This window comes from Ictalurus furcatus, chromosome 21 (assembly GCF_023375685.1).
Source record: "Ictalurus furcatus strain D&B chromosome 21, Billie_1.0, whole genome shotgun sequence".
Lineage (NCBI taxonomy): Eukaryota > Metazoa > Chordata > Actinopteri > Siluriformes > Ictaluridae > Ictalurus > Ictalurus furcatus.
In genome coordinates, this window is record NC_071275.1 from 20,862,202 (window position 1) to 20,876,809 (window position 14,608).

General features: G+C 39.6%; 1 protein-coding gene across 1 annotated transcript; it reads right to left on the bottom strand.

Annotated features, from left to right (window-relative positions):
- Nucleotides 1-330: 330 nt before the first annotated feature.
- Nucleotides 331-11,730, bottom strand: LOC128625258 (myosin heavy chain, fast skeletal muscle-like). Its single transcript, XM_053653454.1, has 40 exons — nucleotides 11,647-11,730; nucleotides 11,020-11,232; nucleotides 10,774-10,917; nucleotides 10,523-10,679; nucleotides 10,395-10,422; nucleotides 10,181-10,292; nucleotides 9,552-9,644; nucleotides 9,387-9,450; nucleotides 8,790-8,888; nucleotides 8,588-8,691; nucleotides 8,357-8,495; nucleotides 8,142-8,260; nucleotides 7,904-8,053; nucleotides 7,652-7,822; nucleotides 7,249-7,555; nucleotides 7,014-7,084; nucleotides 6,484-6,571; nucleotides 6,251-6,368; nucleotides 5,990-6,113; nucleotides 5,632-5,768; nucleotides 5,284-5,539; nucleotides 4,952-5,194; nucleotides 4,690-4,866; nucleotides 4,455-4,600; nucleotides 4,273-4,363; nucleotides 3,798-4,187; nucleotides 3,577-3,703; nucleotides 3,382-3,500; nucleotides 3,072-3,268; nucleotides 2,795-2,978; nucleotides 2,539-2,704; nucleotides 2,331-2,455; nucleotides 1,938-2,246; nucleotides 1,644-1,847; nucleotides 1,421-1,546; nucleotides 1,166-1,336; nucleotides 978-1,082; nucleotides 799-894; nucleotides 561-692; nucleotides 331-433 (listed from the first exon to the last, which is right to left on the bottom strand). The coding sequence occupies exons 2-40, from the start codon at nucleotides 11,218-11,220 to the stop codon at nucleotides 419-421; spliced, it is 5,805 nt and encodes a 1,934-aa protein (XP_053509429.1). The 5' UTR covers nucleotides 11,221-11,232; nucleotides 11,647-11,730; the 3' UTR covers nucleotides 331-418.
- Between the last annotated feature and the right edge of the window lie 2,878 nt (nucleotides 11,731-14,608).

A 14,608-nucleotide genomic window follows, 5' to 3' on the forward strand; every position in this document is an offset into this window, starting at 1 on the left:
GGTTCTATGACTTTCGGATGACCACCAGAGCTTGGCAGTCACTCGGAAGATTTGTGAAAAGATTGCCAAGAGATCGCTTCTGGGGTGAATGTGCCTTTAGTACCAGGGCAAATGGCACATGTCACCCAGGTCACAGGTGACTTTGTTGATACAAACACTTGACCTGCATGTACACGTGCCTGCCTCTTCCCACCTCTCGCGGTCAGTAGAAATGAAATAGAATGGCTGTTACACACGTAACCATCGTTAAAGTGTCATTCCCTAACCTGGCTTTTCAGTGTTGCTTCTGTGCTATTTATTTTCACAAAAAGACTCAAAGTCAGTGTTACAGTTGCATGATTTATTTGATACAAAATTTAAGACATCACAAGTCAGTCATATTTTATGCTTGCTTGTTGGTGTCTGCTTGGTCTGCTCCTCATTCTTCTTTGCCCTTTGGAAAGTATAAATGAATACAATTAGAGGAAATCGTTTAAGCCGTTAAAGGAAGTTTTTTTTTCTAAATAAAAGAACATGTTAGAAATTATAAAGATTTTTTTTTAAAGATGATATTGCCTCACTTTTCCAGCATCTCTGCTCTTGGCTCTCAGCTTGTTGACCTGGGACTCAGCAATGTCAGCACGCTCCTGAGCTTCCTCCATCTCATGCTGCACTTTCCTGTACCTGGACAGGTGAGTGTTGGCCTGCTCCTCCTGTGATTGGCAAGCAATATCCAATTTAGTGTTGTTAAATTAAGTAAAATACCGGCATGTTTGTCATTGTTATGCACTACATGAATGATCAGTGTAGGTTACTTACAGCTTCCTCAGCCTGCCTCTTGTAGGCCTTCACTTTCAGCTGCAGTTTGTCCACCAGATCCTGCAGTCTATTCACATTCTTCTTGTCCTCCTCAGTCTGTAAAGATCGGTGGTTATTAAGGTTTTGCATGTCTAAATTTTGCTTCATATATGCTTTATATTGCCAAATATATTTTGTACCTGGTAGGTGAGCTCCTTCACTCTCCTCTCATATTTGCGGACTCCTTTAACGGCTTCAGCACCACGTCTCTGCTCAGCTTCGACTTCACTCTCCAGTTCACGCACCTAGAGCAGACATTTCATTTGTAGAAAACCTTCTAATAAAATGATTTGCTAGTTGTACCCCATGTTTAAGGATTGCAATATACCCTAGATTCCAGTTTCTGGAGCTGCTTCTTTCCACCCTTCATGGCAAGATTCTCAGCCTCATCCAGACGGTGTTGCAGATCTTTGACTGTAACTTCAAGGTTCTTCTTCATCCTCTCAAGGTGAGCACTGGTGTCCTGCTCTTTCTTCAGCTCCTCTGCCATCATGGCAGCCTAGTGTTTGACCATGTCATGAATTTAGTTTTCAGGTTAACTGTAAATCACAGTGGTATCATTTCTATTAAGTGAAACACTCACATCTGTGATAGCCTTCTTCGCCTTCTCTTCAGCATTTCTGGCCTCCTGGATGGTATCATCCACCTCACCTTGGACCTGCACCAGATCAGCCTCAAGCTTCTTCTTGGTGTTGATCAGGCTGGTATTCTGTCAAAAAGGGTAACAAGATGACATTAGGTGATTTTTGTCACAAAATATTAAAGAAACAGCAAAGAGCAATATCGGAACAGCTAGTAGATCCTACCTGAGAGTGCAGCAGCGCCACACGCTCACTGGCATCAACCAGCTCCTGCTCAGCCACTTTGCGGCCTCTCTCTGTCTGCTCCAGTGCAGCTCTAAGTTCCTCAATCTCTGCCAGCATCAGGTTATTCCTGCGCTCCACCATAGCAACCTGTTCTTTCATGTCTTCCTGACCTCTGACAGCTTCATCAAGGTGCAGTTGTGCATCCTGATGTGAAAGTGGATATTATTTTAACTAGAACTGTCATATTAAAGAATTGCAAACTTAAGTTGTGAATAAAAAAAACTCCAGGCAGACCTTGAGCTGTCCTTGGACATTTCTGAGCTGTTTCTGTGCCTCAGCAGCCTGGCGGTTGGCATGGCTCAGCTGAATCTCCATCTCATTGAGATCTCCCTCCATCTTCTTTTTGACCCTCAAAGCATCATTCCTGCTCCTAACCTCAGAGTCCAGAGTAGTCTGCATGGACTCAATCACCCTCTGGCTGTTTCTCTTGATCTGCTCCATCTCCTCATCCTTCTCAGCCAGTTTCCTGTCAATCTCACTCTTAACCTGGTTGAGCTCAAGCTGGACACGAAGGATCTTGGACTCTTCATGTTCAAGTGTACCCTTAGGAAATATGTTGAATGTTGAACAACATAATGCAGATCCAGTTTTATTTCATTTTTGCTTTTTGCAGTTATGCATCATTACCTCAGCTTCTTCAAGAGCAGTCTGGATTTCTGATTTCTCAGTTTCCACTGTCTTCTTTGCCTTCTCCAGCTCATGGATGGTCTTTCCAGTCTCACCAATCTGTTCAGTCAGGTCAGAGATCTCCTCTGCAGAAGCGAGAGAATTTCTGTTAGTTTGCTTTCATTTTAAGGGTACTACTATTTTACATGTGAATTTCTGTTTAACATACGCTGGAGATTCTTGTTCTCCCTTTTCAGAGTCTCCAGGTGGTCAAGAGCTTCCTCATATGAGTTCTTCATCTTAAAGAGCTCAGTGCTGAGAGCGCGAGCCTCTTTCTGAGCCCCCTCCAGTTCAGCCTGGCCTTCCTCATACTTCTGTTTCCATTCTGCCAAGACCTAAATGTCGCATTAAATAGGATCATGTAAACTTTATGCTTGTACCAGTTTAATAACTTGTGTATTTTTGGTCAAGTAACAGATGTTCACCTTGTCAAAGTTCCTCTGCTTCTTGTCAAGATTAGCAGCCACAGAATTGGCTCTCTCAACATCAATCATGAGGTCCTCCACTTCACCTTGCAATCTCTGCTTGGTCTTCTCCAGAGAAGCACACTTGGAGTTCACAGCTTCAATGGATTCCTCTGCCTCTTGTAGACGCTGAGCAAGCTTTTTCCTATAGGGGGGTGAATCAGCAATATGTTGTATATTTGGCTATGATGCGTATTATTTGTTTAGACAACTGTTTTTCTTTGTGGTATGAATTTACTTGGCCTCCTCAAGCTCCTCAGTACGCTGAATGGCATCAGTCTCATATTTGGTTCTCCACTGAGCCACCTCACTGTTGGCCTTGGACATCGCACGCTGAAGCTCAGCCTTGGCCTCCTGCTCTTCCTCAAACTGCTCTCTGAGCAGATCGCAGTCATGTCTGGCCGATTGGACGGCATGGGCCAGGGCGTTCTTGGCCTAAAGATAAGTTTTTATTTTCAGTTCACTCATTCATACGGATTGTTTTAAGCACACTACCACGTGTACATTAATGGACTGGACAGATTTGTTTAATTAGTTTCATTATTTACCTTCACTTCCTCCTCAGTGACTCTCTTGAGTTCTTCAATCTGCTGAGTGTAAGCTTGTTTTCCTCTTGTAAGCTGGGACACAAGTGCATCTTTCTCTTCCAGTTGCCGGCCAAGTTCACCTGTCACCAACAACAGTGGCGTTAGCTTTGTGTTAGACATCAATATTTTGATTATATATTAAGTTGAAATACTCACCATTTTCAGTCTGAAGTCTTGCTTTCTGTGTGTTAATGTCATTCAGTTGGCGGACATTCTCATCGTTCTTGGTCTTGAGTTCACTCAGTTGGTCCTCAAGGGTGCGGCACATCTTTTCTAGGTTACCCTAAAGCATAATAGGAAAAAAGTTTCATAGTAATTTATTTCAGTATTCTTCAGCTAATAAGCCAGCTACTAGAAATGAAAGTCCAATTTGATACCTTTGCTTTGGCAACAGCCTCCATGTTACTGGAGAGGTCATCTATCTCCATTTTGTATTCACTCTTTTCCTTCTCCAGCTTCTGTTTGACACGCTGAAGGTTGTCGATCTGCTCTCCAAGCTCAGCAACGCTGTCAGCTTGTTTCTTGCGGAGTGCAGCAGCTGTGGCTTCATGCTGCAGAGTGGACTCTTCCAGATCACGGCGCAGTTTCTGGAACTCGGCCTCGCGCTTCTTGTTCATCTCGATCTGAGCAGCGGTGGCACCTCCAGCTTCCTCAAGCCTCTCACTGATCTCCTCAAGTTCCCTGGAGAGATCAGCTCTCTGCTTCTCAACTTTAGCACGAGCTGCGCGCTCAGCCTCAATTTCCTCCTCCAGCTCTTCAATGCGAGCCTATGGTGGAAAAAGTTTGATTTGTCTGAATGAATGGCCTTGCTTGCAGAGCTTACTGTCAACCTGTTTCAGAACTCATTCTTACCTGGAGTTCTTTGATCTTCTTCTGAAGTTGAGCTCCCAGTGACTGTTCATCTTCAATCTTGCTCAGAAGTTGACTTATTTCAAAGTCCTTCCTGTTTTGTTGAAACAAGAAAAACAAACATGATGTTATCAAGAGTTATATATTTCTTTCTCGTATATATAATTTCTTTTACACCCACTCACTTCTTGAGTTTCTCATCAGACTGCTGCTTGTCATTCTCCAGGTCCATTATGGACTCTTGAGCCAGTTTCAAGTCACCCTCAAGCTTCCTCTTGGCTCTCTCAAGGTCCATACGGAGTTTCTTCTCTTGTTCCAGAGAACCCTCAAGCTGTGTATGTGAGAGTGTTGGAGTTTCAACTGATAATCTATAACACATTTATGAAATATTTCATTAAAAATAGAACCCTAAAGTCTTACATCATCCACTTGTTGCTCAAGCTTGGTCTTTGATTTGGTCAGAGTGTTGACTTTGTCTTCCTCTGCCTGGAGATCATCCAGAGTCTGCTGGTGTGCCTCTTGGAGGGCTTTCTTCTCCTTAGTAAGCTTGGCAATGCTCTCATCCTGAGAGGCCATCTCCTCAGTGAGGTTCTTGACCTATGAAAGAGCATTAAATAATGTTAAGTTGTCTGTTTAAGTTCTTATTATAAAAGTACAATATGTTCATTTAATTAATTTCAACCTTGTTCTCAGTGGCATGTTTCTCCTTTTCCACTTTGGCCAAGGTGAGTTCCAGGTCATCAATGTCCTTCTTCAGCTCAGAGCACTCATCCTCTAGTTTCCTCTTCTTGGCAGTCAGCTCAGCATTGATTTCCTCCTCATCTTCCAGTCTCTCAGTTGTGTCTTTGAGCTTGGCCTCAAGCTGGATCTTGCTCTTGATGAGCCCCTCACACCTTTCCTCAGCATCAGCAAGGTTCTCAGTTTCCTGTTATGATGATATTTTTTGTTTGTTAAAGATTATTGATGTTATCCAAATTCCAGTGAAATTTTACCAACTCTGTTTAAAATACTCACAGCTGATACTTGGAGTTGCAGGTCATTTTTCTCTTGTAGCAGAGACACCATCTTCTCCTCAAGCTCTTTCTTCTTGGCCAGTGCCTTTGCCAAGTCCTCCTTCATTTTCTCAAAGTTCTCCTTCATGGCAGCCATTTCCTTCTCAGTCTCTGCAGACTTGAGAAGAGGCTTTATCTTGAAGTAAAGCTTCATCCATGGCCAGTGTTTCACATTCATGAATGAGCGGATGTTGTATTGGATGGAATAGATGGATTCTCTGGAATTTAGGATGAACACAGTCAGTATGCACCTACCTATGTTTATTTTTGCTTTGTACTTAGGTTTAATGCTTTGTTCATCTAAATATACCTCCTCTCCATCATCTTGACAAACTCCCTCCTCATGAGGTAGCCACGGCACAAAGCCTGAGTCATGGTCACCAGTGATGCCAATTTCTCATCTCGCATCTCCTCAAGGGTACCCAGCAGACCGGCTTTGAAGAACACCTGCAGGTTTGGGAAGATTGGAAAAAAATGATGATCTGAGTCTTTACCTAAGAAAATACAGCAATAGAAATACAGCAATAGAAATACATAATGACCTGTGTTATAATTAGTACTGGGTATTGTAGAATTTAAATGGTGGCTGCTCGCTTGAGTTGCATTTTACAGGAAATGAAACTTTTCAGTACCAACATTAATACTTTTGTTCTAAAAAAACTGCACACCTTGGTGTGTCCAAACATGTACTGGGTATGATCCACATCGATAGAACCTAAGAGTTTCTCTGAAGCTTTTTTGTTGTCAATGAACTGTCCCTCTGGGATGACACTGGCATTCAAGACTTTGTATCTGAAAGAGAAACATGTATTTCAGAATACATAATGTACCCACATTTTCATTTCTTGGCCCACAACCCATGTGCAGAAGCAAAGGGCATTTGTAGGTGTTCTTCCATTACTGTAAATTATATTTGTGATTCAGATTACCTCTGTTTGAAGTCAGCATAGAGGATTCTGCTTGGGAATCCCTTTCTGCAGATTCTGATACCCTCCAGCACACCATTACACCTCAACTGGTGGATGACCAGGAAGTTCTCCATCAGACCTAGCGTGTACAGTGTAGTGGTACAATATTAATAACATGTCTTACAGTCAAAGACATTCATAGGTATGTTGTTGTGTATTTACTAGTAAAAATGTAAGAAAATAAGAATACCCACCTGGAGTCTTGGACTCATTTGGAATCAAGCAACGCACAAAGTGAGGGTGAGTGCTCCTCAAGTTGGTCATCAGCTTACCCAAGTTCTCCTGTGAGTTTTACATTCAGCAGTTTAGCAATAATAATAATAATAATAACAATAATAGCCTGTACACAGCTAAACTAGAGTAGAGGAAACTGAGGTAAACTAGTATACTTTAAATAATTTTAATCTTTGCATAAATTCTGAGCAAGAATGCTGAACTACATGTGGATACAAAACACACGGTCGGGAAACAAGTTTAATGTTACAGATTTTCAAACATCAAAAGGAATTGTGAGGATGGGTGGAGCTCAGACGGGAATCTAAATAATATTTTTAAGGGATTCTTAAAAACACAAGCAGAGGAATTGTAAACTCTGGTATGATGTAAATGTCATGTATTTCATCCTGTTGCTGAGACTAAAATGTATGTAAAATGTGGAATCTGCGAGTGGAATCCATTCACTCAACCTTTTATGTTAACATAGTTTCTGTTAAATTGTTCTCACCCTGAACAGAGCAGACACAGTCTGGAAGGAACCACCCTTCTTCTTGCCTTTCTTTCCACCACCACTATCAGCTGTTGACAAATACAAATTAGTCGGTTATTGTTTTCCTTATTTTATTATACTCTTACTTTCTCAGTCCAGAAACATCTTAATTACTGAAAGTGAAAAGTCTGATTATCAGCTTATTCTGTGCTTGTATAGTGAAAATTATTAACCTTATCGATGTTAATCTTACCATCGGCAGAAGCATGGGCTGCATACAGGAAGCACAACAGTTTGTTTGCTGACTTCTGGTACAGCTGCACAACAGAGTCATTCAGTGGATCCTTGTTCTTGTCCAACCAGCCGGTAATGTTGTAGTCCACAGTGCCGGCGTAGTGCACCAGGGAGAAGTGGGCCTCAGCTTTGCCTTTGGCAGGCTTTGGCTTCTGGAAGGCGTTGCATTTTCCAAGATGCTGGTCATGAAGCTTGTTCTTGAAGGACGTGTCTGTAGCCTTGGGGAACATGCACTCCTCTTCAAGGATGGAGAAGATGCCCATTGGCTGTTGGTAATATTCATTTTTATTAGTCAAATGACAAGGAAGACAGGTTGGATAGTTAGCAATTTGTTTAAACTGTACTTCATTGAAACACCTTACCTTCTCAATGAGCTCAATGCAGGCAGCCAAGTCCATACCGAAGTCAATGAACTCCCACACAATACCTTCTTTCTTGTACTCCTCTTGTTCCAGCACGAACATGTGGTGGTTGAAAAACTGTTGCAGTTTCTCATTTGTGAAGTTAATGCAGAGCTGCTCCAAGCTGTTGAACTGTAGATCAATATATTAGACATTTCCAAATTATTGTTTAAACCAGTGGAACACTCTTCATGGAGAAAAACAAATATTTACATCAAAGATCTCAAATCCAGCGATGTCCAGCACACCAATGAAGAACTGTCTTTGTTGCTTTGTGTCCAGCATCTCATTAATTCGGATGACCATCCACAAGAACATTTTCTCATAGATGGATTTGCAGAGGGCACTGACAGCGTTGTTCACCTGAATAATGTAAAAGTTAGCCTTATTGAGGATTGTCCTATAATTTGTTATTTCTATACAAGCAAAGCTTCATTCTCACAGACATTACCTGAGGTACAGTCTGGCCTTTGGTCACAAACTCATTTCCGACCTTGACTCTTGGGTAGCACAGAGCTTTCAGCATGTCAGCTGAGTTCAGGCCCAGAAGGTAGGCGATTTTATCAGCAACTGAAGTGAAAAAAAGTTGTAATAAAATCAAGAATTTCATATATATTCTAATTTATATTTTGTCAGACTAGGTAAGTCTTGTGATTTTATTTGTACCCTCAGTGCCATCAGGCTCAGCCTGCTCCTCCCTCTGCTTCTGCTTGAACTTCATGTTTCCATGATGCATCACAGCACCGGTCAGCTTGTAGATGTTAATTTTCTCATCAGCGCTGAAGCCGAGGATGTCAATGGCCGTCTGTGTGATGAGAAGGAGAGATTAGTCATGTGTATCTTTATAATTTACACACACATTTCTTTTGTGAAATTAGAGCAAATCATTTTTCTCACATCTGTGGCAACGAACTCCTCAACATCATCGATGCTCTTGACTGTGATTTCACCCTGGCTGATCATAGGGTAGTCGTAGGGGTTGGTGGTGATGAGCAGTGCCTCTGTATAAGGATAAAAAATAGTTGGTATTCATACAAATTTGTTCCATAAACTAATGTAACAGGATTTTGGCAACATTACAGCTCATGAGAATTCCTACCAAGCAGCTCTGGTTTGTGTCCAGTCATGAGCTGGTAGAAAATGTGGTAGCTTCTCTCAGCAGACAGCTGGAAGGTGACTCTGGACTTTTCCAGCAGGTCTGTTGGCAAGAATTGATTTTGTTAAGCACTGTCTCATGTTTATTTTATAATATTCTTAAATCTGACCAGTAATCAGATAAATGTCTTTGAACAGTTTTTCCAGGTGTGCTTGCACCTTTATGCTCTGTGTTCAGAATTATGAACTGTCAGTGATTGAACTGTTATTTCTTTTTCCCACATTACTGACTGGAGTTTTTCATCATTTGCATTAATGTAGCTTCGTATTTTTATATTCACAACTGGAAGTTTTAGAATATATATAAGCTCTAAGCCAGTAAGTTACCAGTGGGCCTTTGGTGCCGTTTGCCTTTATCACCTTGTAATTATAGCTTCTCCATTAGTTAGTAGAATGAATTACCATAATCACTTTTCAGATAGTAGTAAAATACCACTTTCTCTTTCTTTTCTTTTTTAGTTCATTCTCATTTTGTACATCTAAAAGATTTTAAATGAATATTCCATGATATTCAGGAATCTTCATAGTTGTAAATACTTACAGGTTTCAATATCAGCTGAGGCCAGCTTGCCAGTTTGGCCAAAGTGAATTCTGATGAATTTACCCTGTAAATGAAAAATATATATTGTATGTATTTGATATATATTTTAGTCACATGGCTGCATACACAATCTGTGATTTATACATCCAGTATGTGTGAACTTACAAAACGAGAGGAGTTGTCATTTCTCACAGTCTTGGCATTACCATAAGCCTCCAGCAGGGGGTTGGCTGCAACAATTTGGTCTTCCAGTGAACCCTAGTGATGATGGCAGGTATTTAATTGAGGATTCTGACTCCTGATTTTTATTTATATATACATATATGTGTATATATAACAGTAATAAATGAAACAATGGCAATATTTGGTGTGACGACCCTTTGCTTAAAAAAAAGTAGTCTTGGGTAGAATTTGTGCAGTTTTATAAGGAAATTAACTGGTAAGTTTTTCTGAGCGTCTTGCAGAGCCAGCCACGGTTCTTCTGGTGACTTTAACTGTCACACATCCTTCTTATTTTTGCAGCAAAATCCAGCAGCCTTCATTATGTTTTTGTCTGAAAAGTGTCTCTTACCACTTAATACGCTGGTTTCTTTACTGACATACAAACATTTTTATATTACATTTAATTTTGTGCAGGAAAACTAATGTTTGGAAATATAAAATGTTTTTGTACTGACTCTAATGTAGAAGTCATAAAATAAAAAATCTATAGCAACGTTTTTACTTAAAAAAACAAAAAGGGGTGTCTGAGACTTTTGCACAGTACTGTATATCAGTAATAATTGTTCGCTTACCTGCATTTTGCCAGGAGTAGGCTCTGCTTTCTTCTGTGTAGTCATGCCAACCATTGCGAAGTACTGAATGACACGTTTTGTGTTCACAGTCTTTCCTGCACCAGATTCTCCACTGGGGGCAGAACAGACTATAAATTACTTTTCAATACAAGAGCATCTAGGAATGTATCTCAGTCATTTTTTTCAGAGTTTTCATTTAAGAGTTTTAACTTACGTAATCAGGACTGACTGGTTCTCACGATCTAAAGGAGTAATTAGAATTCATTGTACATTTTGTATAATGCATACAACTATTTATACAGTGACAAATAGTTACAGTTAGAAATATGAGGAATATCATACCAGTGAGCATGAACTGATAGGCGTTATCAGAGATGGAGAAGATGTGAGGTGGGGCTTCAATCCTCTTTTTGCCTCTGTATCCAGCCACAACGACAGCGTCGTACACTGGGAGCCACTTGTAGGGGTTCACAGTGACGCAGAACAACCCTGAGTAGGTCTGAAGGAGAGTCAAAGTAAATTTTCATTAGTTTGTGTCACTGCGCACTCTTCTATTTCTCTTTCATTATTGAGTAATTCTTTGTTAAACTTACGTAAATCATCCATGCTGCGTAACGCTCTTTGAGGTTATACAGCACAGTAGGTTCATTGAGGTGGGTCATCATGGCCATGTCCTCAATTTTGTCATACTTTGGTGGATTCATGGGAAAGACTTCATCTTCCTTAACTGTGACAGTCTGTGAAATAACAGTGATAAAACACATTATAATGGTTGGTTATGTAGGGAAATATACTAGGATCCTGACACTACTAGATGCGTCAGTTATCTTGTCACTTACTTTTTTGTCCAGAGTTTCAACGGTGGCTTTGCCACCCTCTTTACTCTTCAGTGTACCCTTGAGGTACATCTCAGCTGCATCAGTCACATACACTGCAGTTTTGGCATCAAAAGGTCTGTTCTGAGCCTCAATCCTCTCCTTGTCCGGCTTCCGGAGGTAGATGGCCGCCGGGCCGAAGCATTCCATCTCGCCATCTCCCATGGTGGCAGGTTACTGTGGAGTCAAATAATATAAACATACCTTTTTTACTTAGGATGAAGCCATGTAGTTGTCTGTTGTCTGTGTTCCATGAAGGGATAAATTCATCAAGTTCATGTAGGGATCATGAGCTTAACTTCAATTTTTCATTTGCTATTTCAGTAGACTCATTTTCACAGTACATCTGTCTCACCCTCATCACAAATTTCCAGTGAGCTCAAATCACTGAATTAATACTGACATCAACCTTACTGTTTGAATGTCTGTATTTCTTCACAACACTTTAGCACATATCACCTCCTCCCACAATACATTCTATTCTCTTAAAAGAAATTTCCTTTTTTTTTTTTTTACACGGCCTGACAAAATACACAGTAAATAAATACACATCAATCATTTGTTTTACCATTTCGATGTTTAGAACTGTACCTTGTTTGGGGTCAATAGGAGAAATTGGCAGATGGTAGATTGGCTGGCAGATTGTAAACACTGGAAAAAATGAGTAAATATCAGTTTAGACAGTGTAAACACATTGATGAAATGCAACATTTTTACAAATTAAACAGTATACAAAGATAATTCTCAAGCACATGAGACATCAGCACTGCAGTGGAGATTTCCTCACCTTGGCAGGGTGCTTGAGGTTCCTTCAGTCCTTGGGGGAGCCTGTTTTATAGCAGCATTACCGTGCACTCAGCAGAATTGTATAGCTATATATGTCCATGTAGCATTCGTGGATGCAGTGTATTTTTGCTTTATGTCACACTATTTAGGACACGCCTTGGTGTCATACAATTGTAAATGCTGTTGTTTCTTAGACGGATTCCTTCAAAATATATAGTTTTCTTTATTATATTAAAAACTGGTCATTTCTTTGTGCGAGTACAGATAACAGTAATTTTCTAGTGCAATGCATTATCAATTTAATCATTAAAATTAACATAAATATTTACACTTAAACCTGTCTCCTTTCTTATAAATTTTTCTTTTTCTGAGTATTTTTCTGATCATTTTTGGATTGCTGTTTGCATTGAATATCCTGTAAAAATTAAATGTATATTAATTTTAAAATAGTGGGTTTTATGGTTTTTGATAGAGAATATACATTGGTATATTTTGAGTTTTTTTTTAAAAATACAGATAATCCCATTTCATCTAGCAGTGAAGCGTTTGAAAGCTCTGACCCATATCACCTGGAATTGTGTGGCAGGATTTCCTAGTTGGGGTTTGTGATTTAAACATTAATGCAAAAATGTGAATAAATGTTTGTTAACTAAAAAACAAAAAAGCTAGTTACCTTTAGCATTAACCCCCGTTTCAACAAGTGTTAATAATAATAATAATAATAATAATTATTATTATTATTATTATTATTATTATTATTATTATTATTATTTTGACAAACCTCTTTTGATGCCAAGGCATGCCTTGGATACATGGCAAGATTTCAGAATATACTATTTAATGCTCTTTAGTGCCAGCAGAGTATCAAATTAAAATGAGGCAAATTTTAGTCTAAGATTAATTACCGGTGGCTGGTCATAACATTCTTTTCCAAAGAAATATAATATGCTTTGGCAATTGCTTTCAAGGCAGTGAAATTTCAAAGTGATTAGTTGGATTCATATAATGAAATACTGAAACTGAATACTACAAGCAGAATGTTCTTATAAGGAATAAATACAAATATAGAAACCAGCTTGTGGTCTGGTGTGGGCCTCACAAATTTATGCACTTCAGATTGCAGTATAAATACGTTTAGTTGCGCTACATGAGTTCCCAGTTGCAGTCATCTTGGAAGTAAGTCTCCTTGCTCATTTCACTCATATAATAATGTAAAAATGCTTATTTACTTTAAGTACTATTTTTAATTTGCACTTAAAATGGTTAAGATGGTACAACCCCGGTTCTGAAGAAGTTGTGCCAGTATGGGAAAATGCTAATAAAATCAAAGAGGAGTGATTTGTACTTTGACTTGTATTTAAACAACAAAAAACTTATAAAGACAAGGTATTTGATGTTTGACCTAGTCAACTGCATAGTTTTTTGAAGATAAAGGTTTATTTTGTGACAAGTTGAAATAAGAAGGTGATGTGAAACAGTTGAGGCAATCGTCTAATCATAGTGTATAAGGACCCTCCAAAAACATTCCTTCAAGATAAAGGTTGGGTCGAGGCTCGCCGATCTGCCATCAGATGCGTCAGTAAATAATCCAACACTTTGAGAAGAACATTCCCCAAAGACAAATCAGTAGTATTTTGGGCGTTTCACCTTCTACAGTGCACAATATAATTAAAAGATTCAAGGAATCTGGTCAAATCTTGGTGCGTAAAGGGCAAGACGGAAAACCACTTGTGAATGCGCGTGATCTCCGATCCCTCAGACGTCACCGTCTTAAAAACTGTCATGAGACTGTAATGGATATCCTGACATGGGCTCGAGAATACTTTGGTAAACCTTTGTCAGTCGACACCATTTGGCGCTGCAGCCACAGATGCATGTTAAGGCTTTACTATGCAAAGCAGAAGTCGTACGTCAACACTGTCCAGAAGCTCCGCCAACTTCTCTGGGCTCGGTCTATTCTGAGATGGACAGTAGCACAGTGGAATCATGTTTTGTGGTCTGACGAGTCGACAGTTCACATATTTCCTGGACAAAACAGCCGTCGTGTTCTCCGGGCCAAAAAGGAAAAGGACCATCCAAGCTGTTATCAGTGTCAGGTCCAAAAGCCAGCATCTGTCATAGTATGGAGGCTTGTCAGTGCCCATGGCATGGGTAACTTACACATCTGTGAAGGCAGCATTAATGTAGAAAGATATGTACACATTTTGGAGCAACATATGCGGCCATCCAGAGCAGGACAACGCCTCTTTATGGCAATATGCCATTACATATTGACATAAAGTGAATGCTATCTTAAGGAGACTTGGATTAAAGTAATCAAATGACTTGTAAGCTATTATTTGTGAAGCAACACATTTAACCAAAAAGAAAGAAAGAACCTGCTTCTTATTTTTGACTTAGAGTGGATATAAAAAGTCTATACACCCATGTTAAAATGACAGGTTTTTGTGATGTAAAAAAAATCATGTAAATAAAGATAAATCATGTCAGAACTTTTTCTCACCCTCAGTGTGAAACTACACCATCTGAAAAACAACCAGAAACATTTTAGGGAAAAATAGGAAAAATAAAAAAACGTTTAATAACCCAGTTGCATAAGTTTGCACACCCTTTTGTAATTGTTCCTGTGTTCAGAATGAGCCAATCACATTCAGTCTCATGTTCAAAAGTAATTATCATACAGCGGTCATCAATGAAATTATTCTGATTAACCCCAAATAAAGATCAGCTGTTTCTGGTCTTTTTTCTTGACATCTGGGTTTCATCT

Coding starts and splice junctions, on each gene's coding strand:
- LOC128625258 (XM_053653454.1), bottom strand. CDS start 11,220: ATGGGAGATGGCGAGATGGAATGCTTCGGCCCGGCGGCCATCTACCTC. Junction 8,889..9,386: donor CTCAGCTGATATTGAAACCT/GTAAGTATTTAC, acceptor TCTTGCCAACAG/ACCTGCTGGAAAAGTCCAGA. Junction 2,979..3,071: donor GAGGAGCTTGAGGAGGCCAA/GTAAATTCATAC, acceptor ACCCCCCTATAG/GAAAAAGCTTGCTCAGCGTC.